Source organism: Erithacus rubecula, assembly GCF_903797595.1.
Source record: "Erithacus rubecula genome assembly, chromosome: 1".
NCBI classification, from domain to species: domain Eukaryota; kingdom Metazoa; phylum Chordata; class Aves; order Passeriformes; family Muscicapidae; genus Erithacus; species Erithacus rubecula.
Window position 1 is genome coordinate 8720952 of NC_136658.1, and position 24310 is coordinate 8745261.

The 24310-nt window shown below is 38.2% G+C and overlaps 1 protein-coding gene across 6 annotated transcripts in view; it reads right to left on the reverse strand.

The window, feature by feature from the left end:
- Nucleotides 1-24310, reverse strand: part of ROBO2 (roundabout guidance receptor 2) — a 432478-nt gene that overhangs the window by 41253 nt on the left and 366915 nt on the right. For all 6 annotated transcript variants that reach the window (XM_079322619.1, XM_079322621.1, XM_079322618.1 and 3 more), the window contains 5 exons: nucleotides 22537-22708; nucleotides 17714-17896; nucleotides 8611-8653; nucleotides 6930-7057; nucleotides 2371-2652 (listed from right to left, as the gene is read on the reverse strand). In XM_079322619.1, the coding sequence (XP_079178745.1) occupies nucleotides 2371-2652; nucleotides 6930-7057; nucleotides 8611-8653; nucleotides 17714-17896; nucleotides 22537-22708 (808 nt within the window). The remainder of the gene's footprint in view (nucleotides 1-2370; nucleotides 2653-6929; nucleotides 7058-8610; nucleotides 8654-17713; nucleotides 17897-22536; nucleotides 22709-24310) is intronic.

A 24310-nucleotide genomic window follows, 5' to 3' on the forward strand; every position in this document is an offset into this window, starting at 1 on the left:
ACTGAAATTAAATTATAATTGTTTAAATCTCTAGGTGAATTGGGTGCTGGAGAAAGAATTTTCCAGTTGGGCTGCTGATCCTAGTACAGACATAATCTGTGCAAACTATAGCTACAAAATTTCCCTGCCTCTCAAAGCAGTTGAGGTTTTAGCTATTTTCCATTCCACAGTGGGACAGGAATTCTCATGACATTCATGTAAGAGAGACAGAAACTTATTCAGAATAATAAGTAGTACTTAAAGTACTAACCAAGGAAGTGAGAGAACAAATCCCTGCTCACCCTGATGGGGACTACGTAATCAAGGCTGGTCTCTGACTCCAGTGATGCCCTAATTATCAGACAATTTGAAGGTCTCCCCCAGTTTCTCGTGTATTACAGACATAATTATCCTGTATCAAAGGCATAATTAGTGGGCAAGGGAGAGCAAAAAACTGACTCTGCAGTCCAATAATCTGACACTCATATGAGCACTGGGGCATTCAGTTGTGAGCTGCCTTGGTCACAACAAAAGTGCCTTGGCCATAGAAAGACTGATTGTAACTCAAAGTTTCCTGGTGTCATCAAAAAATTCACTTCTGACTGAGAAACACAACACAGAATATGTTACATCTGAAATATTTGATCAACGTCCAACTTTTGATCAATGGGCATTTTCCAGTGACACTCATTTTCTGAGAAAATTCTTAGGCAGCCTTGGCTGTCAACATATCTAACATACAGCCCTCTGATACCTGACATATATGTACCTCAGCACATCAATTTCTGCATTTTCATGCAGCCCAGGGAGCAAGCTTATTTCCAAAGCTAGTTGTCAATACATCTCACATGCAAAGAACAAGAACTTGTCTTGAAGTATTTCATGAACTCAGCTTCCAGATACATCTCTGACAATGCCATAAACCTATTTTTTGGTCTCAGTCAAATCAGCCGGTGCTCCCCCTTGAGAACAAAAGATTTGCAATCATCTTTGGGTATTTGAGTCATGGGCCAATGATTATAGGATTCTTATCTCAAGATTGAGTTTGAATAATTACTTAAATGGACATGAAGAAGCCATTTCTAGGTTTGGTCTGTTACTGTGAAGACTTCTCCAGCTTAAAGTGGAAATTCAAACGACTGTGGATATATTCTGAATATTAAAAGTCCTTTCAGTGCTCTTTTATTTCAGCTAGGTAAAATCACAGATTTTCATCTTAACTGCTGTCTTTTCAGTTTTTGTCTTGACAGAAAAATAATGACAACTATACATAACATAAGCAACAAGTAAGCAAAATTAAAGAAATCAAGAAAAAAAAAGGTGTGTTCAGATATAATACACAACCACATGTACTATGATCATTTTCATCTGATGAAAATGCATCATGTTTCCAATAGAACATGCAGCACACACATAAAATTTACATCCTGTTTGTAGGCAGACTTGGCACAATTTGTTGAAATCCCTTTCAGTCACCTTTCAGGGCCCTACAACTATTTCTAAGCTGCTTCACTGAGGGAACAAGCTCGTGGGAGTGGGTGGGGGTCTGTTAACAACTCAATAAAAATAATAATCTCCTCATGAAGTTCAGTGTGGAGAGACCTATGAACTGAGGATGGATGCAGAAATACATTTGCTGCATAGATGGTGCCAGGGAAAGGATGTGACAAGGTGAGGCTGGCATTGTGCCACAGGGAAGGACCCTCCAGCTATCTCCAAGTAGGTCCTGCAAAAGGCTTTTTTGTGTCAGTAGAGCCCCAGGTGGCATGGTTTGCTGATGGGCAGGAACTCTCATGGTTATCCTCAACTGGTGCCTGGGAGGTCTTCTGCCTCCAACTAGCTCACCAACACCCCTCCGTCCCTCGCTCCCCTGCGCACGGCGACGGAACCAACCTGAGAGGCTGCCACTCCTTTCGGAGCTGTTGTGGGAGCTGGTGGTGCTGAAATCCTGTGACTGGTTGTGTGGCAATCTATTAGCCAGTCCCTCAGCCACCCGGTAGTCAGGGATGTAAAGCAAGGCTAAGGGTTAAACGGCAGAGGTCACAGTGGCATCGTGGGATTAGTCGACAGCACAAGCACATGCGACGCATGCAGTTAGCAAGTCGAGGGCAGATGGGGTGGGGTGGCAGGCTTGAACTTGGTTATTTCTAAAGGTACACCTACCCTAGCCTAATGGAAGGCAGATGGCTTGGTGAGTAGCACAGGACAAAGAGCATTAAAAGCACAGGGCAATGTTGTTTTGTGATCAGGTGAGGTTCAACATGCATGGGCAAGCATTAGTTCAGGTCAACAGGAACAGTGTCTCACAGAGCTAAAAAGAATTTTCTAACTCATGCACAGATGACACAGTACACAAAGCGAAAGGCTCTGGAAAAGAAGAGCTGTAATTACCATTGTTGCCTTTGCCTTGGTCTGGGAGAGAGTAGCCAAATCCCATGAGGTCATTTTTTTGCTGAATTGAGCTTTTCCACTGCGGGTCTGGTAAATCGACAGCCAGCTCGTGGATGCTGTTGGAATGCAGAATCTGGGTGGTGGCATATGGCGTGGCCTGAGTTATTTGGCTGGAGCTGTTGTAGCTGGTTTTGGTGGTGAAGTCAATGCTGCTGTAAATGGCCCCATCAGAAAGCATGGTAGCAGTTTTATCTCCTTGCCCTGGCACTGGTGGCAGCACATCTGTGGAACAAAACAAATCATTGATGCACGGGAAGCCTGAGAGTATCAAGGTTTAAGCAGAGAAATAAACGTGTCATTTTGCACGTTTGCATTTCAGCTGAGACAGGTCCATGAGCCAACCAAGGGAGGATGATGTACAACCATCGCCAAGCTATCAGCAGCTGTGACAGGCCTACCACTTGTCCTTCACGTCTCGCTGCCTAAAACCATATTTTTTTTTTTTTTTTCCCCTCATACCTTCAGCTGTGAAAGTGAAGTTTGGAATATTTCTCTACTGAAGAATGTTTTCAGTTGTTCACTCTATGCCAGAACCAATGAAACTGTCTGGGCTTCAGGGAAATGATGAAAGGAGAGAATTTACAAGCAGCAGAGGGAACTTGCCCAGCAAATATGTAGAAAAATTCTCAAAGTAATTTTTTAAGAGCATCACCTTGATTTCCTTGAAGTTTTTTACATCAGCTTATCTGATTTTCCTTTTGACATTAGCCAGTACATTTTTTCTTTTCAACAAAAGTAAAACCTGACAAAAATAAGCTGTTCCTGATACGTGAAAAAAAAAAAAAAATCGATATTCTGAAGTGATTTAGGTGATCAGCCCCTCAAAATGACAAAGCAATGTTGATAATGGAGACAACTTGTTCAAAAACTCCAGTACATTTACCTGAAAATCATTACAGCCTATTTAACTAAATATCTCTCTGAATTTTCTCCATATTTTGAATCCTATCCCGTACTGCAATTTGTATCTTTAATCAGTTAGATTGGCAGTCTCTCTCCTTACTAAACACTGAAGTGACCTTTGCTGGTGGAATACTAGATCTAGAAACTGAGATTAGTGAAGTGTGAAGAATCTAATGATGACTGGCATGATGTCCCAAGGAGAACCACAGCTCAGCAGATAACCCTCCTTACTGCTGTCTCAGAGGTCAATATGTCAAATGGTACTATTTTTACAATTTATTTAGACTCTGAAAAGTTGAATCAATTCCAGAATGTACTTCTTTAAAAAAACCCCTTCATTTAGCATGCCATTTTCTTTCTACAGCCAGATGGCAGATACAGGTTCCAACTGATAGATCATATTTGAGATAATGCATACTCCTATACTGAGGATGTTCAGATCCCATTCCAGGGACCACAGTAATTTTTAATGTACCTTAAGCCCCAGAAAGAAAAGACAATTCCTGCACCTAGTCAAGGGTTTAAGATATGTTCCAAACTCAGTTGGGGGTTCTGTGCAACCCCAGGAAATACATTTTTTCTCTCATTGTCTCAAAGACTTATCCAGCAATGAGATATGACACCATGGTCTCCTCACATTGATTTGGTATTTTTGGTTTGCTTTCATTGATTTTTGAGATTTAGTTTTGTTTTTTTTTTTTCCCCCTGGGATTAACATTAAATCACAGAACCATTTTCTTTTGCATTCAGGTGTGCTACACAGAAGATTTTAACATGGACCCTAATAACATCTTCAGTCTCAGGGCAGCAAGATAATATTAACAATAAATTTGGCAATAGCAAATGCTCAGCAGAGACACTGCAGAGAGAGAGATTAAATTTGGGTCTATCAGCATGATCTGGTTTTGCATACAGCAGGGAAATGGGCACAATCAAGTATTTAAAAGATCTTAATTGTATTAACTTTTATCTGCAGATAAATTGCAAGTGCAAAAAAATTACAATGAATGCAAACTACAGCCCATATTTCAAAATCATGCTGTTACTATCTACACATTTGTAATGTGCTTTTCAGGGGCAGTACACAAACAAAAATGCATCTATGTGCAAATACAGCATAAGATGTGAGACACAAGTGTAGTCCTATATTTCTTGCACTTCATCCACAATATGAACATTTTTTCTTTTCACAATTGGTTCCATCAAAGTATAATGGCTTGAAGTCTAGTAAATAAATTCTGTTGTTGATGCATAAAGTGAAGTAAATCCAGCTCAACCTGTCTGTGCTGAATTTGAAAACTCAAGGAAGTAAAAACTAGCAAAATGCTCATCCCTGAAGTACTCAGACATACATCTGTCTTTTAGAGTATATTTCTGGAAACTGAAGAGGTATCATCTCTGCACAGTCATTTTAAAATGGAGAACTATTCATGAGCACACACTTAAAAGGGAAGTTGCATAGCTGCCCACCAGCCAAGGACTTTCAGTCATTCTTACTGATAAGCCGAGGTCCTCCAGATATTCTGGAAATTTTCAGTATGAGCACAAATTACTTTTTTGACCTCAGTGAGATGTGTACATTTAAGCACCAAAGAGCTATTAAGAAGAGATTTTACAAAGTGCCATAGTCACCTAGTAAAATTCAAGTGTGATTTCCCCAGCAAGTTGTCATAGCAAAAACGCCACACTGTACATTTCAGACCAAACATGAAGATGCATTTCCAACTGGAGACTTTCCCCAAAACTCTCCAAAATCTGACTTTTGTTTGTAACTCTTGAGAATGATGAAATAGTGGTGAAATACTTGTGCAGGGAAGCTCTTTCTTGCTGCCTTGGAGATGCAATTCCATTTTGTGGCCTTACATGACTCCAAGCTTAACCTGTGCTTCCCACTCAAAGCCTTCCCTTAAATTCCTCTCTAGGACAGGGAATTTCACTCTTAAGGAGAATTTTAGGACTGCCTACCTCAGCTTCTGAGTTTCCAGGGTGACTGATGCCACTTACTCTTTTTAAAATTCTTACAGAACTTCAATATTATAACAAACCTTTTAACCAGTAAAAGAGGCCCAAGTAATATTTATATATTTAATATTTCATCTCTACATGTTAAAATACTTCTAACCCATCTTTAATGCAGAAACATCTAATCTCAGCAGCTGAAACAGATAGAGATAATTGATCCCAAACCACCCAGAATAAAAGTTGTAGCTCAACTGCAAAAATCATGGGTGGAATTAAGCTGCTGAATTTCAAAACATTAACTATTGTATCTCTTGCATGAATTTGGACCTGTGCCTCATACACAATGAGGCCAAAAATTTAAAAAAATACTTCCAATTCCAGTCATATAGAGCCAAATGCTAAAAGAAAATGGTAATTTTTCTGTATTATGTGAGCTTAAGAAAAGATGGAAAAGTACTGAAGGGTTTTATTTTCCAGATATTCACAGCAAAGAAGCTGGCAGAAATTCAGTTGCCTTGTAAATATTATCAAAAGTTTTGCTTACTTTTAAATATTTTTGACAAGGACTTTACAACATTTTTATACAGAATATAAATCTAGTGTGTTTTGTTGTAATTTTAAGTCACAGGAATCAAACCACAGGCAAGAGGCTTTTCATGGGCATGTATAACCAATAGGAGGGATGGCCTTCAGAAGCAGATTCTGGTACAGTCCAAAACGGAATTATTTTCATATTTACCAGTTTGATGGTTTTATAGATTTTTCTTGCATTTCAATGCATTTTTGATGTATAGGTTATCTGGATTTTTATCTATGTCTTAAAAAATATTTATATACTCATTTACATTAGGAAGTCTTCTGACCAGCATGCAGAATTAGCTCTGTTATCACAGAAACCAAGGAAGTAACAGAGAGATGTGAATATTACTATGACTTCTAAAAATCCCAATCTTACATCTCAAAATTCCCACTTGAGTTAAATGTTTGAAAGGAAATAACCCCTCCAAAGATTCATCATTGTAACAACACATCTTTACCTCATTCTCCCAAAGGTAGTCTCTCAAGTCAAAATGGAAACAAACCCCTAAATGATCTAAATAGTTCCATTTTATGCATCTTTTCCTCCAATGAAAAAGAAAGTTGCTTAAGACCTTTGAGGTTTTCTTCACAGATTATAGTTGGGACTGAAAGCAGACCCTCAGCAGGAAGAGGATGGGTAAGGTGACACCAACAAAGTTCTCATGTCCTTCTGCTGATGGAATATTTTTCCTGCATCTCCAGAGTTCTCTTCTGCTCTTATGGACATCCTCCATCCCTGGCCATACTGCCCTGCATGTCACATTGCTCATCTCCACACAAAAGGGAATGAGGTTGAGACACAAATACATTTCTTTTGACATCATAAGCAGACCCTGTCCCACCACTGTGGGGCAAATTACAAACTATACTTACATTGAAAGAAGTAAAAAGAGATAAAGTGAAAGGAACATTTTAAAGTCAATTTTCAATCAAATATAGAAAGAAAGAAACACCTAGAACTATAATGATAAAAATATTGTACAGTATTCATCATAGATGTTAACTAATGGAAGCCTATTTTATAGTATTGGGTGACTTAATAAAAGAAAACCTACCTCCACGACCAAAATTCCCAAGATCATTGGGTCCACTAGTGCTGTTATTTACTGGCAGACTTGTGGCAGGCCAAGAGTCTGCAAGCCAAGGATAACTGGGGTCACTGGCATTCAACAGACCTGGTCGACTGAAGCAGAATAAGAAAAAGAGATATACACACGAATATATATAATAAGTATATATATATATATATAATTACAAGATCTGTGGGATAAGCAGTGATGGAAGAGGGCATATTACTGTTCTTCTAACATCGTAGGTAACTAACAGTTTAGGAGACTTTAATTTATTTCGAATTACAATTGTACACCCCTTGAAGATTTAAAGACCTTGAGCAGTTAATTAAGGTTATATACAAATCAACTTTGTCAGTAGAAGTGGGACCAGTCCGTCGTGACTCTGCCAGAATCCAAATGAACTCTGCTGTCTGTGTGAAACAGGAGTTAGGCAGCACCATCACGGGATCCTACGCCAGGCTGAATGATAAATTACCACCTCAAGGGAGCCATCACTCAAACTGATTGCTCCATATCAGCCATTTCCAGGACTTTGGGCTACTATTTCTTCCTTCCCTTGCATCCCAAATGCATGCCTGTCATCCACAGGCTGGTAACTCTTTCTTTGAGCACTCTTGGATGGTTTAGAGGCAAACAGGTTTGAGGAGGATTAATGGAAAGTCCCCAGCTATCTCTGTGTGCCACTACTGCATGGTTTTTATATGCCTGCAACTCCCAGAGCAGTGTTAAACAGGGAGCAGGGTGAAAGAGAAGGCACACTAGGCCATAAGGCACCGTGTCTCTCTCCCCCCAGGATAAACAGAAATTTAGCCAGGCAGGTGGATTGTTTGTATTTGTGTTCAGCAGATGAAACTAATCATTTGCTGCAGATACCCTTTTCCCCCTGAACAAAAACACAAAGCAGTTCTGCAGTTTTCCTGGGTTATTACAGCACTCATGAAGTTGGAGCAACATCTCCCATCATTGAACAATACAGACCCCTGCCTGGAATGGTCCCTAAGAGAAACATCCGTTTCCATGGAAATGGCAATAAGACAACCCAGCCACATTCTTGCCACATCTACTCCCTCTCATTAGGCCTAATCTCTTTTTGCTAAAATATTGATTAAACAGGAGATTGGAAGTTATTACCAGGGCCTAATTACAATCTCCATATTGGCAAAGGGAAAATAGATGAGGATATATGGGCCCGTTATCAGCTTTTATCAATTTCAATTGAGTAGCCAAAGTTGTGGAATCCAGTCCTATCAATCTACAGCCTATTCATCATCCATGAATCATTTATTTTGTGATCGATTAAGTGTAATTGTTCACTCACAGCAATTTAGGGGGAGCCAATAAGGAGTCTTAAACAACAGCAACTTCATTTGCTAATGTCTAATTAATGCAATAAACATCCCAGTAACAAATGAACACATTCTTTGTGATATTTACTACTCATTTCTTCCAGGACATCTGGGAGATATGAAACATCTGGGCTTGCTTCTTCCCAAGTGCACAACAGATAGGTCATTAAACCTTGTGGTAAGCTACTTTAGTCCTCCTAGTGCTATCAGTCTTCCCAACGATGGGATATGACCCAAGTGCATCAACTATAGCATTTTTCAGATCCCTTATTTTAAAAACAAACACAGTGGAAAGACCTTTATACAAAGAAACATACCTTCCATTGCTCATTAGTCCTCCATCTCCTCTTTGGAAGGTGACTGTGTTTTGGTTGGAAAAAACAAAACGAACGTACACACACACACATACACACATATAAGACAGGGAAAAATCAATTAGTAATAATTAGAAGTAACAATTCAAACTGCTCAGTGTCCGAGGTCAGAGGTCTCTTGGCATCATCCCATAATAAAGTACAGAAATGACAGGAAGAGGCTCAAGCACATTGGGGCTGCAGTTCATTTAGGATTCCACTGCACATTACTGTACCTTGCAAGGCAAAGCAGCCACCTGGGCAAAAGGCCTGAATTCACCACAGGCCCCTTCATATGACTTTGCATTGCAAGTCTGAGCCATGTGATGAAATTGTTTTCTTGGCATGCTTCTGCTTCAGTACATAATGACATTGCACCAGTGAGTTAATAACATCATGTCGTAATGCAGTAATATAATGTCACCGCACAAATATGTCATTTCCCAGGACAAACACAAAGAGGTGGCAGCTCTATTACAGCTGAAGGGGTGGAAAAAAGCATCCAGCTGCACATTCTCCATTAGAAGTACAGTTTAAGAACTAGCACCCACACATAAATGCACACATGCCAGTGTTTCCAGTCTTCCATCCATGGGGGATGCCAAGGACATAATCAGAGGGAGACAATTGTTTTTATGTCTCCATCATGGATGTTTGACAAAATTCAGCCTCTCCCTTATCTATCTTATTAACAGGATTACATTTCAAGGCAATATATGTAAACCCACACAACTGGTGAGATGCTAATTGACAACATTTGATCTTTCTGAAACACTGAAAAAATATTTTGAATCAAGGCCAACAGACTACTCTGGTTCTCCGTGGCAATATCCCATTATTTATTGTCAGGCATAGATAAGGCAGACTATTAAATTATACCAATGTACTGGACACCTGCACCCTTACAGGCCCCTGACTGGATGAGGGCTTGAATTTCAGTGAGGAATGGAAGAGTTTGTGACCAGCTTAATTTAAAATAGACCTTCATTTGGAAATACTATTTACCTTTGTAAGACATGGGCTCCCATCATGAAATGATAGCTCCCAAAGTATTTGCAAAATTTTCCAAGTATTAGTCCAAACTATACTAACTCAGGATTAGGCTTTCTATTATACACTATTCTAATCAGACAAAATTACTACAGCCAACAGAAATTCTGTGTTCATTAAAAAAATAAGCAATGACATAAAGCCACTGGGAAAACTCTTCTGGTACCTTATAGAATCCTTGTTTCTTTATTAACTTCTAGGGTAATTTCACAGTGTACATTCACCAAAGGGGACAAAACTGGCCCCTCTGGAAGCTCTGCTGGAAGAATAGTAGGGTGATTAATTACCCTTCACTGCACAGCAGACTAATACCAATATCAGAAAATCACTGCAGTCATATGTCACATCAAAATGGTTAATAGCTGAATTTTGAAAGGGTGTAATCAAACCAATTAATGAAAAGAAAATCAAAATGCAAGTGTGGAAAGTACTAAATAAAGGTCTGCTTTGAAAAACAAGACATGGTAAAACATTGTGGGTAATTAATTTTAGAGGCAATGCTACTTTCATTCACGTGCTATCTAACAGGCTGTCAAATGACTACCACTCACTGCTTAAAAGTGAATAATCTGAAGTGCTGTGCATATCATATGTGATTATGCAAAGATGTGGGTACTGCCTGGCTTTGTTTCCAAGAATCTTGGTCAACAGTACATTAGATGTTGTTTCCTTTCTTCTCCTCTCCTCCAAATTTAATACTTGATTTCTCCAACTTTCTGCATTTGTCAAAGTGACAATAAATAAGGAAAACGAGAAACAAAGGCTCGTTTCATAACAACCTTTATAAATAAAGTTTACAGATCTAGGGGAATTGCAGTAAGACATATTTTCTGAAAACTGCTTGGATTAATGTTCTTGTTTAGACTGTCATCTACCAGAAATTATTTTGAAGTAATTTTGTTACCACATGTATACCATGTACAGGTGTATGAGCTTTTAAATGTGCACGTGATATGAATTTAAAAAAAATCCCAACAATATTTGTGATCTACAAAATATTTATATCCCTGTGTAAAGCAAAAGCTGAAATCAAGGAGCTAGCAGGAGATTTCAGTAATGTTTGCCTGACATATTTTATTGTCTGTGTAGGCAGGTATGGAAAAACTCCCTGGAATGCCACTAGAATTGCATTAAGGAGACATGACATAGAAACCTTTTTGCTAGAGCCATAATTGCTGCAGGTTGGCTGTGGCACGAGACTGCTGAGAAAAAAAAGGATCACAGAATTTGCTCCTTTTTCTTCCGTGTGTCCCGATGGTAGGAACTTTTTCCTAGTTTTTTTTTTTTTTTTTTTTAAATTTCCTGTGTTAAATCATCTTACCCCCTCCCAATATACACATCATCTTTAGAAGAAAGGTTCAGTTTGCAGTGACATTGATTTTCCTAAGGAAGACTGAGTCTGGTTTATGTGATGTGTATGGAGCTAGGAAGGAAACCAGTTTTTTTTTACCCTTCACTCTGTACACCAATGAATGCATGGTTATAATCTCAATGAGAAAATAAACCAGAAAGCATTTTATTTATTTAATGTGCTTGGTGTAAAAGGCTTTGGAATATCAACTAAGCTTGCCAAAATTCCTCTTGAAGTGTGGCCATGTCACTGGGATGCTACAAAAACCCCCCATATTCCTGATGCCATCCATAAGTGACCTATCTGAGGCTGGATAGAGAAGGTGCCTTTCTTTTAGCATCAATGTTGTGAAAGGCAAGACAGCTAACAACAGAAGATATGGTCAGGCTGCCAGAAAAAGCACTATGTTTATCATTCCTGCCATACATTTTGTCAGCACTTTTTCCTGCAGTTTGATTTCTGCAATTACAAAACAAGTCTAAACGCCTGAATAGGAGCATACTTAATGCAGTGCAGGCTTGTAGATGTCACTGCAAAAATAAAACACACAGACAGCTGGCTTTATTCATCCTGTCTCCACTTCAAAAAGAAGCAGAGCAATTTCAAGGGGCAATGTAAGAGGAGGAAGGGAAGGATGTCCCTATCACTGACCCACCCACATTCCTTGCTTTTTATCACCAAGGAAGCAAAAAAGCTCTTTCAGCAGTCTTTGCATCTGATACCTGTTCTTAGAAAGGCTGAAGACCTGCAGGGATGAGATTGGTTTTCAAAAGAAGATGAAAAAAATAACCTCTGCATAGAGAGATTTTGAAGGAATCCCCACCAGCTTATACTTCAAGGACTGCAAAAATGCAGAAATATAATCCAAAGTACATTTTAAATGCATAAATATTTCAGGAAATTATATTGTATGTATTTGTATGAAAACCAGAATATGTTAAGGAGCTTTTCACATGCTTTTTATTACATATATAAGGAGGTACCAAAACCATTTACTAATATTATCTGACAAGGTTAAACTTAATCTTCATGCCAGCTAGAACTGGAAAAATATGAATGTATAGTAAGTCGACATTCTGAGGCAAGGAAGCTTTAGAAAGCTTTAGAAAGCTTTCTGTATGCCTATCTCTAGTAGGCCACATTTTTCTACTGCAAATGAAAACTTTAATGTTGCCAGCCAAGTCTCATTCCTTTTACTGATAAGCTGTTCCTCAAATATGAATGTAGATTAATCCTCTTTTAATAAGCATTAACTCAGAACAGATAATCAGCACATAAAAATTCCATCAAATCTTCTGTCTACCTTTGGATGATTCTGTCATGTAGTTTATCCTCATTTAACAGTTCCAGGAGTTGCACATAAAATGTGTAACGTTCCATGATTCTCTATCTATTTTTAATTTGTTTTCTATTTACTGGGTTTCATAAAATCTTTAATCCCAAGGAGCACTAGTCACTAAATAAGCTTACCTACTCATAAATTAAAATACATATTTACTTTTTTTTGCATGACTGATGGCCTAGCCACTTGAAAACACCTGAATATTCTGGTGAGTGGGTACTGGCACAACAAGTTTGAGAACACAGGAAAGATAAGCAGATAAATGAAATTTCTCTTTTTTCTCCCTACAGCCATGCCTTTTCACAGAAATTTGAAAAAAGAATTGCAACTTCCAGTATAAAATAAACAGAATCTGTTCTGTTACTGTAATGCAGTATTGAAACAATCCATCTGTTATACAATAAGTGGTCAGATATCACTGCTGTGTATCTTTGTAACATGGAAGCTTATGGTGCATGTTTATATCCAGGCAATCTGAGTAAAGGGTAAGTGTAAATAAAACTCCAACAAACAAACAAAACAAAAAAAACGAACCAAAAACTCCAAGCAAACAAACCTACCCAAACAAATAAATAAACAAACCCCAAACAGTGCAGCAGGACTTCAGCTTTCCCATAAACAAAAGTGAGACCAACCCACCCTTTATACTACAGGAGAGATGGTTGTAAAGGGACAACAGTTGTGTTTAGTGTCCCTGTGCCAGAGTTGGTTTTGCTGAGAGTATGTCATGGTCACAAAAATGCACAGTCCTTGTACAGCTGAAGATGATGACACTACCACTTAACAACAGTAATCTAACAAACATATTATCTAAATTTAATGTTTTGTACCACTGATATTGCTGAGAAGCAAGGCCTGGAGAGTCATGGTGGAAAGGGAAGTGGAAAAACAGTGATGTACAGAATTATGGCTCAGTAACTATTTGAGTCAGCACAACTGAAAATAACTAAAAAGATTTAGCTGTGACTATCAGTGTTACTTTGTTTGTGACCATCTGAGCCATATGAAAATGTTCACATAGACAGAAATCTAAAAGTATTTAACTCAATCAGTAATTCTTCCCTGACACAAATTGTTAAAATCTGCCTGACATTTGCTGTTTGCTCTTCTCCCACGTGTTACAGTGGTTTAGTCACAAAGCAGAAATTGTACATCTTTGGAGCCTAATAACAGAATACAAATAACAAGTGGTCCAAGTGAATGACCCATAATCTGCAAATGACCCAAAAGAACATTTTTAACAAGTAATTATAAAACTGCATGGATTTGGAATTTTAAACAACTATTTTTAGTTTTTAGTGTTCTATGTTCTACACACAGAAACATACAGATGAAGAAAAATAAAACAAAAAATATTCACATCAGAAACAACAGAGGATTATTTTTCTGAGTATGAAATAAAGTAGATGATTGTTATACTAATAGATTCAGTTCTCTACCACAGTTAAATCTGTGTGTTCTGCAACTCTCTGAAGGAAAAATTTAAAGCAGATGTCAGAACAAAAAGTGTGTACCTTCTAAAATCTGAGTATTTTAGGATAAATTAATCTCTAGTAAAACTTCATTGACAGCTGTCCCTGAGGAGATTCTGAAAGCTACAAACCACTGTCTAAATAATTGTATTTGAACCCAAACTGTTTATGAATCATAACTTTGAAGGGAACAACATACAGTTTTGAGTGTCAAAACTCCACAAGCATAGCTGTATCTTTCTGAATGATATTATCAAGTGCAAATTCAAATATTAGAGAACTAACAAAGTTTGTTTTGGAACTCTGGGTCTAAAGATAAGAAACATGCACTATGTTCTGTCATATGGAAAATACTTTTATAAATTAAAATAATTTTTGGACTCAACTACTGGAGGACTTAGGTTCTCAATTCCTCTAAAAGTTATTATAAGCCAGGAAATAGAATTGTTCCACAAAGTCCACAAGATGTCAAAACTGCTTTTAAAAGAGAACATTTTTGGCAGTTCCTCTGACATATCCCAATTGCCCAGCACATGTGGATCAACAGTGAGAAACCATGCTCAGACCCTGAGGCTCCAGCACAACCCTGTGTCATGCCAATGCATGCTACAAACACAATGGTGAAAATGCACCACAGTCCAAGACAGCTGACAGTGACAGTCATAGGAACCAAATGCAAAGATCTATTATTCAGTTCTGGAAAAATCCCTATGTTGTGTCTCAAAGAAAAGGCAGTAAAATGTTCAGGGTGGGATGTGTTGTGCCACAGCTTACAGCAACCTGACCAACTCTGCCTGGCAGCTTGGGGAGCAATCCTGAGTCCCCAGAGCTTTTCCACATGGACATTTCTCCCTCAGAATGTCATGGGCCCTGGGGCACACACCACCACCTGTGGTCATCTGCTTCCTCCTGCAAAGCTGAATACAAGCTTTGGCTGAAGACAAGCAAGAGAGAAATCAGCTACTGAGCACCAGGGGACAGCTCTGGTAAAGGCAACTGAGGGGCCAAACTACACCCAAAAAACTCAACAGACTTCTGCTGGAAAACACTGAGATTCATCAGCTTTTAACACTGTAACACTGAAGTACAATTATTTTTGAGTTTCTAAATCTCAAGAGCAGAAGCTAATTGTTTGTATTAATTATTTCTATTAATTGCATACTCTATTTTTCCCGATTATCCAAATGTTAAATAAAGTGTTTGCAACCTGCTGTTTCAGCCACTTTTCACTTATCCTTCACGTATCTTTAATCATACTAATGATTATAGTCTACTGTATGCTATCTTTTTAAAGATAAGAAAAATAGGATACCAGCTCTGAGCTGGATAGTAAGAGAAAAACCCACATGTTTCAATTTCCAAAACCCTGTAAAGTCCATGAATGCATCAGGTGGTGACTACACTGCTTGTAGGTCTGAACACCTTATGGCAAGTCAAACATAATTAACTGAGAGCTAAAATAGAACAAAGTTCCATTTCTCCACTTGGATCTGCTAAACTGTTAGAGCTTTAAAATCAAAATGCAGTTACATTAATAATGCTTGTTTATGTTAAGTTAATTCAAGCATCTGGTTCTGAAAATTACTTTCAAAACTGCATTTCAGAGAGTTAGATGAGTTAAGTATGCAGATTTATAGTGACAGAAACATTAATGGTGGTAGATGTTACTTTTCCCTGAAATCAGGAGGAGAATGAATGCTACTTTTTATCACAGATAGGCACCTAGAGTATTTCTCCTTGTACTTGGTTCTGATTCTCCATATCTCACATGTTCATAAACACTTTGATAGCTAATGCTTGAAATGATGTGTTGGTGAGGTAAGAGACAGACTAATGGACAGTACCTGCAGGGGTGAAGGTGAAGGACTGAACTGCAAAACAAGAAAGCAAACACATTGTGAGTTACACACCCTGACAAAAAGCGCTTATTGCAGGGCACGAGGTTCCTCTGGAAATTACTCAGTTGGGGTTGAATATCATAAGCAGGACATAACAGCTGAGCTTAAAGCACCAACCAGCCAGCAGCCAATGAGAAGTGATGGTTGGAAAGATGAGCAGTGAATTTTGACAGTCTCATTTGAAGACTCTGTGCAGACATGCTGTTCTCCAAGTTGTAAACATTAGGATGAACTTTGAAGCATGATCTGTTATCCACTTTCCTTGCTGAAAGCATACACAATTTCATGATGCAATCAATGTTCACATCACACTTAGATGCAGCAAATGCCATGAGAAGGAATGAGTTGCACAAGACTTGCTGTTCACAATTATTTACAGCTACACTCTTCAAGTTACAACAGACTGCTCTCAATTGTCTCACCCCAGTATGCCAACTCACATACAAGACTAATAGTTCTCCTTTTTACAAAAAATCTAGTCACATTTTGTGTCCAAAGCTATAGGTAGGACTACTTAACAAGAGAAGTAAGAGCACAGGTGTCCCAGTATGAAAAAAAATCTTGGGATCTAGAATGATATTTCATGTCAGCACATGCATAAGTGTGCGAGATATAGATTAATTTCTCAGTTAAAACTACCCCATCTCTCAGAGAGTAAAAGTTACTGCTATTAAAGGAAAGGAAAAACAACCCTTGGGACAAAGCACAATCCATGAATGAGAGAGATCATGTGGTGACACAAAGTGAGGTTCCACAAAAACCAAGAAGGCCCAAAAGCCACTGGTCTCACCTTCCTCTCTTTCCACTGCTCATCTGATATCTTCTTTTTCTTTCACTAAGCCAGCAGAAAAAAAAAAAAATCCAGCAGGAAGGATTGAAAATCAACATAGAATAATTTCCTGCTGGTTTAGTGAACCTGGTCAGGACACTGAGGAGTCTGACTATGGCTGAACTGAACTGGGAACAGTTTAGATGTGACTGTGGGTTTTTGGCAAGTTGTTCCTCAGCCATAGAGGGAACTTGGCTTCCCATTTGATAACTTGTAAATAGAAGGACACTTGTGTAAATTTAGTGTGATATAACATCAAGATTAAATACGTTCTGTTCTCAACAGGGCAAATGTTTTTTCCTTTTAAGTGTTAGTAGGAACTGCAAGAAAACCTATTGCAGTATTTGAACAATTGGGGTTGTGTGTGTGTTAAATTTAACTTCAGAGCAAACCATTTTATGACAGTTCACCAGATTTCCCAAAAATTCATAAGAATCCTGAAAACAAACTAATACACCAAACAAAGGTTGGGGAAAGATGAACATATTTTCATTTGGCAAGTGTATTATATTTTCCAAACGTAGTTTTCAAAACTAATTGATAACTGGAACAAACATTTAATGAAAGAGAACATTCCAAGATGTTCTGCCTACAAGACAAAACTGTTTATGGTGCCTGCCTTAGGTAAATTTTGATCACACTTCCCTGTATAATACATCACTCTTCCAGCTACAGGCACGAACTCACTGATTAAATACCTTCATTTATTTGCCATGCACATGGCTTCAGAGACGTGGAAATGCACAGGAATGAAGAAGACAAAAACTTTAACTTTCCTTGTAAAGGTCTAGTCTAACTCATATTTGAAGATATCAATGATGCTGCACTGCCAACAAAATGCCTTCTGAGCAAGGGGCAAGAGAAACAGTCAATCCTCTTTTTACTTTTTTAATGCTAGATGTGCTGGAGATGTAAAATTATTGCCTCATGACAATGATGAAATGTGGTACCGAGCAATGCATTTAAAGCTTTTCATACACCAGCAACTCCACAGCATACATTTAAAACAAGCACACAGAAGTCACCCAGGATGCTTCTGCTGTAAGTTCAGTGTGGTTTTTAGGTAGGTTCAGTAACCCCTGTTCTATGACAGCACTGAGATGGCAATAAGGGCACTGCTCTCACCAGCATAATTGCTGAGCCCCTTCCTCTTCTTTCTCCGCCAGTAGAGCCAGATGCTGAAACCCATGAGAATGACCCAGCAGGCACCACCAATGCCAGCTATGAAGGCAGGCTGCTTCACCACATCCGTGATTTGCTCAGTTATGCTGTTGTTGTTCTCGGTGATGACAACTTCGTTACGACCTCCTGCACGAGAGAAATTGAACAGAAAGTGGTTATTCTGGATTCTGTAACACACAGTGGAACCAGTACTACAAATTGAAAGTTTTTAAAAAATCGTAGTGAGTCTCAAAAGAACTTTAGAAGAACTTTAAGAAGTAGCAATGCTGCTTCATCATCACAATCTGCTCCTAGAGCACAGCCATAGCCATTTGGCAGATATAGAGTTGCAAAGATAGCCTATAGCACACCCCCAAGTAATCTAACAGATGCCACCCCAAAGCTTTTTTCTTTAATAATATACATATTCATTAGTTTGTTTTTCCATAATCGTAGACAGAATACAATAATGAGAAAATGGATCACAGGAAATTAATAAAAAAATCAATCAATCAATCAATCAATAAATAGTTTTTTCCAAACAAGTATTCTAAATAAAATAATGCTAAAAGATCAGAAGAAGGCCAAAAATTCTTACTCAACTCAAACCTGAATGCTAGCTTCCAAATTTGAGATAAACAATAAAATAAATGCACTTTCCACTGGGGCAAGGATGCATTTTCCAGAAATTAATTCAAGGAGTAAAAGGTTCATACAAATTCTAGGTGTACCTTCTTCCACAAAGCAGAAAATCACACAGTTAACTGCAAGCACTAAACAATCACAGCAATAGATGCTAATTTTTTTAAACCTAAAATATGCATCCAAATCCTTAATATCAACCTACAAGACATAATTATTACTTGGAATACCAATTAAATTGACATGCATCAAATTATTACTATATAGGATCTTAAATTGTATATTACAGTAGAAAACTGTGAATTCCAGTAGATGCTCCCGTTGCTTTTTGCTCCTCTTTCTCTAAAAGGGAACTTTTCTAAAAGAAAAAGCTTGGCATTTGGCCTGAAATCAAATGCTTATGAAAATCTGAATGGAAATCCAGGAAATGCTAAAGCATACAGTTCTAGGGCCAGCACTTTCAAATTGTCAAAAATAGTCTGAAAATTAGGAAATGCAGAACATATTTTTCTAAAAAAATCCCCCACATTTTATTCTAGATATATTTTATATAAACTACCCACATCTGCAGTTTTGAAATTTGTGAAAGATTATCCACCATTTCCAGTAAAAGCATTTATATGAGCTCAATCCTTAAAATGTTTATGCAGTATTACCAGATGCCTGTATGCATGCTGAAAAGCTGCAAGACTGTTGTGACAAAGAAAATGCAAACAATATGATTCTCAATTATGAGAGTCTATCTCACACATAAAGGTAGCTGAACACTGCAGTAAAACACTGAAATGGTCACTGAGAGGAAATTATTAGAAGTATGGTATCATTATGCCATGCTGTGAAAAGATGCATATTCCTTTACTATAATTCAACAATGGTTAGCTTTACTTCTTCCAACAGAGGAGCTCACTGGTTAAAACCTAAAGCCTGCACTCAGAGTCTCTGGATGAAGCAAATCTGAGAAGTCTGACACTTCCAGTCCCATTTCCACAGACACCTCCTTGCAGGTGACCTGGAGTTCACACAGCCATGTTTTATAAAAGGGATCTTTTGAGAAGATCCCTCTGGGATTGCCTCTGCCCAAGAAGCAGCTTCAGTGGTGCTCAGAGCTGGGCTGGGTTAATTGGGAAGAAACACAGAGCCCTGCATGCCATTGTTATCACACTGCTGATGACCCCAGTGAGTTTATTGGGCTTCCTCTCTTTCAGCACCACGTCAATATTTTGTACTGATGCCTGTCTGCTTTTGCAGTCAGACTGTGGAAGCTGTGCTAGAGCTTGGCTTGCTTTCAGTCATTCTGGGCAAGGAACAAAACAGGCTCCCAGAAAGCAGAATATGTCCCACAGAAAGAAGCACAAAAAATGCACCAGTACTGGTGTCATGCACCAGTCTATACTGGTCATGCTGGGAAGCTTCACCAGCATCAGGCTCCAGGAGCTGCAGCTGTCCTTTGCCCGATTTCCATCTTTTGTCTTGCCACTGACAAAGGCCCAATGGCTTCCAGGCCTGATTCAGTATGTGAGAATGAACCTGAGTGAGCAGCTGTGGCTGCTTTATCTGATATTCCATGTTTTTTTGGCCCATGGATCCAATCCATAGGTGCACCCCAGTGCTGAAAGAGGAAGGGCTGACAGCAGAACTAATAGAAAGGGGCTCTCAATGGCATGCTCTTCCAGACACAAAATCGATTTTCTAGTAGAAATCAGCATGGGAGTTGGAGTTGCTCTAATTACCATTAACTTGCAGTTAATTTCTGTGCCCTTTGGAGGAGAGGCCAAAGCAGCAGGAGAGTGAGGAAACAGGTATTCTTGGCACTGCTTCAGACACAGCCATGCTACCAAGGAAAAGAGATGGCAGGGAAGTGCTTTGGAGAGACCAGCCTTGGGACTGGACACTCCTGGATTTAAGAATGAGTTCTTTTCACTAAAGCCTCCAAAACCATCTGAGGATCCTGTCTTCTCCAAGACCAGAAAACAGTCTTTTGAAAATGGAGGATGTGAGAGCAACATGCAAAGAGCCTGGGGAGAGTTTTCAGTTGACTGTACACTCTGCTTCTCTTCTAGGAAAAGATACACTCTGTCTCCAGATTACCTTCTAAAGTTTGCAGTCTGACTGTTTGCTCTTATCCTTCTGTGCCTAGCAATTACAATTGCTAAAGTAATAATTCATTTCAATGTCGAAATAACATATGCTTTGTGAATTTGGTGATGGAAAAATAAATGGAGACAGATGAATGTTACTCACTGACTTTTGATAAAATTAATATAATTGTTGGGGGTTGGAGAAATAAACAGCATTAATCTTGTACTTCTTTATATAATATTTAAGCAGAAGTAATAAATATGTCATCCAAGGTACCAGTGTACTATTTAATGTACTGCAGGTGGTTCTGTAACAATGCTGTCAGTTCAACTAATTAGAGCATAGACAAGGGAAGTGTGCGACCTGTAACGCTCCATTGTTCCCGAAGACAAAAACATAATGAAATATAATGTCTTCCTCCCATTGGAGAGTAATGAAGAACAAAACTAATTTGTCGGACCAAAAATTAATTAGACACATCAGATTCGATTGTACCTATTACTGTGAAAGTTTGCAGCTGTTCCTCATATTATTCTGCCAATGATGGAATGTAAGAGGGACCAGGCCAACTGATGAAGAGAAATAATAGCTACAGCATTAACCAGCATTGCCCTTATCTCCAATTTTACTTCTGGTTATACAAGTGAATGCTTTTTAGCATATCATTAGTGATAATAAAAGTTTTATTCCTGATTCTCTTTGAGTCTTACATAATTTTTTTCAACATCCTGCTTCAAGTGTGGGCACAAGATTCCTGTAACAGTGAGACAATTTCTAACTAAAGGAATAATGTATTTCCTACTGCTTCCTGTTCTCCTGTTTTTGCTTTCTGGATTGCCACAGGTCTGTTACCTAAAATTTCTCTGAGAGGCCAGTAGTTGATTATCCACCATAAAAACCAGTTATTTTCAGAAACCCCCTCAAAACATTTTTAGAAGAATGAATCCTGTACTTAAAAATTACATCTCTTTTTATACACTCTACTTTCTATTTCATAACTATTAAAAATTTTTACAGCTTAGAAACACAGTTTAATTCTCCTGCACCACTGACCTGTTCTCTCCATAATTCAGCATTTTTGGAATTGTTCATTCTGTTTGCAGGTTGTTAAATGGTACAGATAAGCATCAGACCATACAGAATTCTATGAGATGTCCTTTTCTAAGGTTCTACACATAGTAGACCAGTCCATATTTGGGACAGTGTATTAAGAACATTTTCTAGAATGAAAATACTTAGTAACAACAGAAGTCCCCAAACAAAGTCGATTTAAGTAATAACTAAGGTACAGATAAAGGCAACAAAATTCCTGTATTGTGCACTCCAAAAGAGGTGCTGCTTTGCACAGCTCATTTCAGGTTTGCTAAACATTATTACTTCTAGCCTTCCATATTTTTTCTGCCTTTAAATTTTATATTCAGAAAAAAAATTCAGAAGAAACAAACCCTGCATTTTCCTCAGGTCAGGAAATCAGTTCTGCATGGAGGCCACTACCAAGAAACAACTATTTCCAAGGCTGATGATGATAATGCTACCTTTGCTCTCTAATTGGTTTAGAGAACACTTTTTCTTTGACAAAGGAGGCTTATCTTCTTGGGATATCCGAGAAACACTGACTTTAGACATCCAGAAAACAATGGCAAATAGTGGCTTAGGCACCAGTGGAATGAGTGAGGCAATATTCCAGCCATCTTAACAGAAGGAAAAGGGACATCACACTGTTCTGCACATCTCTCAACCTGCAAACGTGGTAAATTCATTTAAAAAAAACCCCAAAACATTAAATCACTTTCACTAGACAATGTGCATTTTCTCATATGTCTTGGGAACATACTTCCCTTCATGGTCTGCAAAAGCTCTGCAGGAAGAGAAGACAAAACATCATCAGGCAGTGGGACGTAAAAGCTAACTAACCAGCTCTAGTCAAATCTCATAATTGCTTATATTATAATAAGATTTTTATGCTTCCAGAAATGATGTATGAAAAAAATTTCTGAGAGAGGAAAAAACCCAAACAAACAAAAAAACCCAGGCAAAACAGAACAACAGAACAGACAATAACTTACCAATTATTATGGGTTGTGGATCACTTTTTACTCCCACACCTGCACTGGTGCTTGCAGCAACTTCCACGCGGTACTGGATACCTGGATACAGGCCACCTATTACTACAGACCGAATGGCTGCATCTACTGTTTTGTTGATATGAAACCGAGTCTCATTACCTAGGCACCAGATCTGGGACAAAAGTTGATGTGTTAAAATGGGTGAAATTCTCCACACTCACACAATCGTGCATAGATATGACATATCACGGCATTTCATGGCAATCTCTTTGTTAGGATTTCTTGACAACCTTATTGTCCAGGAGTAGCTGAAATTGGGAGGACTTAGCTCAGCAAGGTATCCCAGATTAGTGCAGGACCAAGCCACTGCAAGACTGTTTGCAAATATCTCTCTGGACTCTGTGTCTCCATGAAGTGCAAATTCTGTGCTTACACTTCTTAGAAGCACAGACCCAATCATCCAAGTGGAAAAGAGGTGTTATACATTAATTAAAATCTTGTTTATCAAACCTTTTGTTAAAAAATCCCACTTTTTTTTTTTTCTTTTATATTTCCTGCTGAATAGCAGAAGGATATCAAATAATATAAGCACAGGTTGAAACACTTCTTAAAGCACTAATAAACAATCAATTGTCAAAACTCTTTTCATTTCACAAGAGGGATATTTGGAATTTCTGAAATGGAATAAGTACCAACTCACATTTACCGCTGCTTTGTGATTATTTACATTGTTTAGGAATCCAGACATCAGTTTCTCACTCAGATATTATCTAATTAAACAGAAAATCTACCCTATAATCACAACTGGCATTTTGTGATGAGAACAGTCTATGAGTTCAGAGTGTTATGTCTCCCTCTTGCATTATTTTATAGTGTTGCCGAAAGAGGTTTCAAAACTACCTTCCAGGCATGTTTCTTCAGTTAATGCTATTGGCAAATTCTGCTTCTGTATTACTAAACAAAGCATTCACTACAACTCAAGAAAATCAGTGCATAAATATTTAACATGTACACTTACATAAAAATAACAGCAGAAGAAAACAATACTGGTGGAACCACTATCAATGACACAATAATACATCTAAGCAACAACAATAATATCTTTACATTTACTTTTGACCCTGCTCATGTTTTACAACTCCTTATCTTTTTTCTGTGAAATGCAGAGAAAGATTTGAAGAGGAAAAAAACTCTCTTGTTTTCCTAAACCTAAGGTGGTCCTATTTGCCAGCCAGAATGCATTAAGGTGAGTAACTATTGCATTCATTCCTTCACTCCTTGTCTGTCCTGGTCTTAGGTTACAACAACTATGAGATGCCCCTAATTAAAAGCATTTAATTAATTAATGAATTTACAGCCTTCTGATACTTGAAGTGGAATCAACAGATCTACTTTCAATTTGCTAGAAAATGCACTGTGGAACTTCAGCAACTATTCTATACTCAAATACTAGACTCTGCACCATTCACTGTAGGCAGTTCACCACTCAGGCAGCCACCTAATCTAACACAGGAGGGCTGTAATAGGTAGTGACTCCAGCTGGTTTTATACACAGCCCAGAGGCCTGAGCACTCACCTGGAACATGGCTTTTATTAGCCATCAGCCCACTTTGTTTCATATCTACAGGTTTTGTGGTTTAGGAGTGTGCTTTACTCATTTGCCTATAAGCCCTGGATGGTTTATATTGATTTATACTGGAGTCAGGATCAAGATTAATTAAACCAAGGGATAATTATTAATTGATATGAAAATTAGATCAATAAAATACTGGGA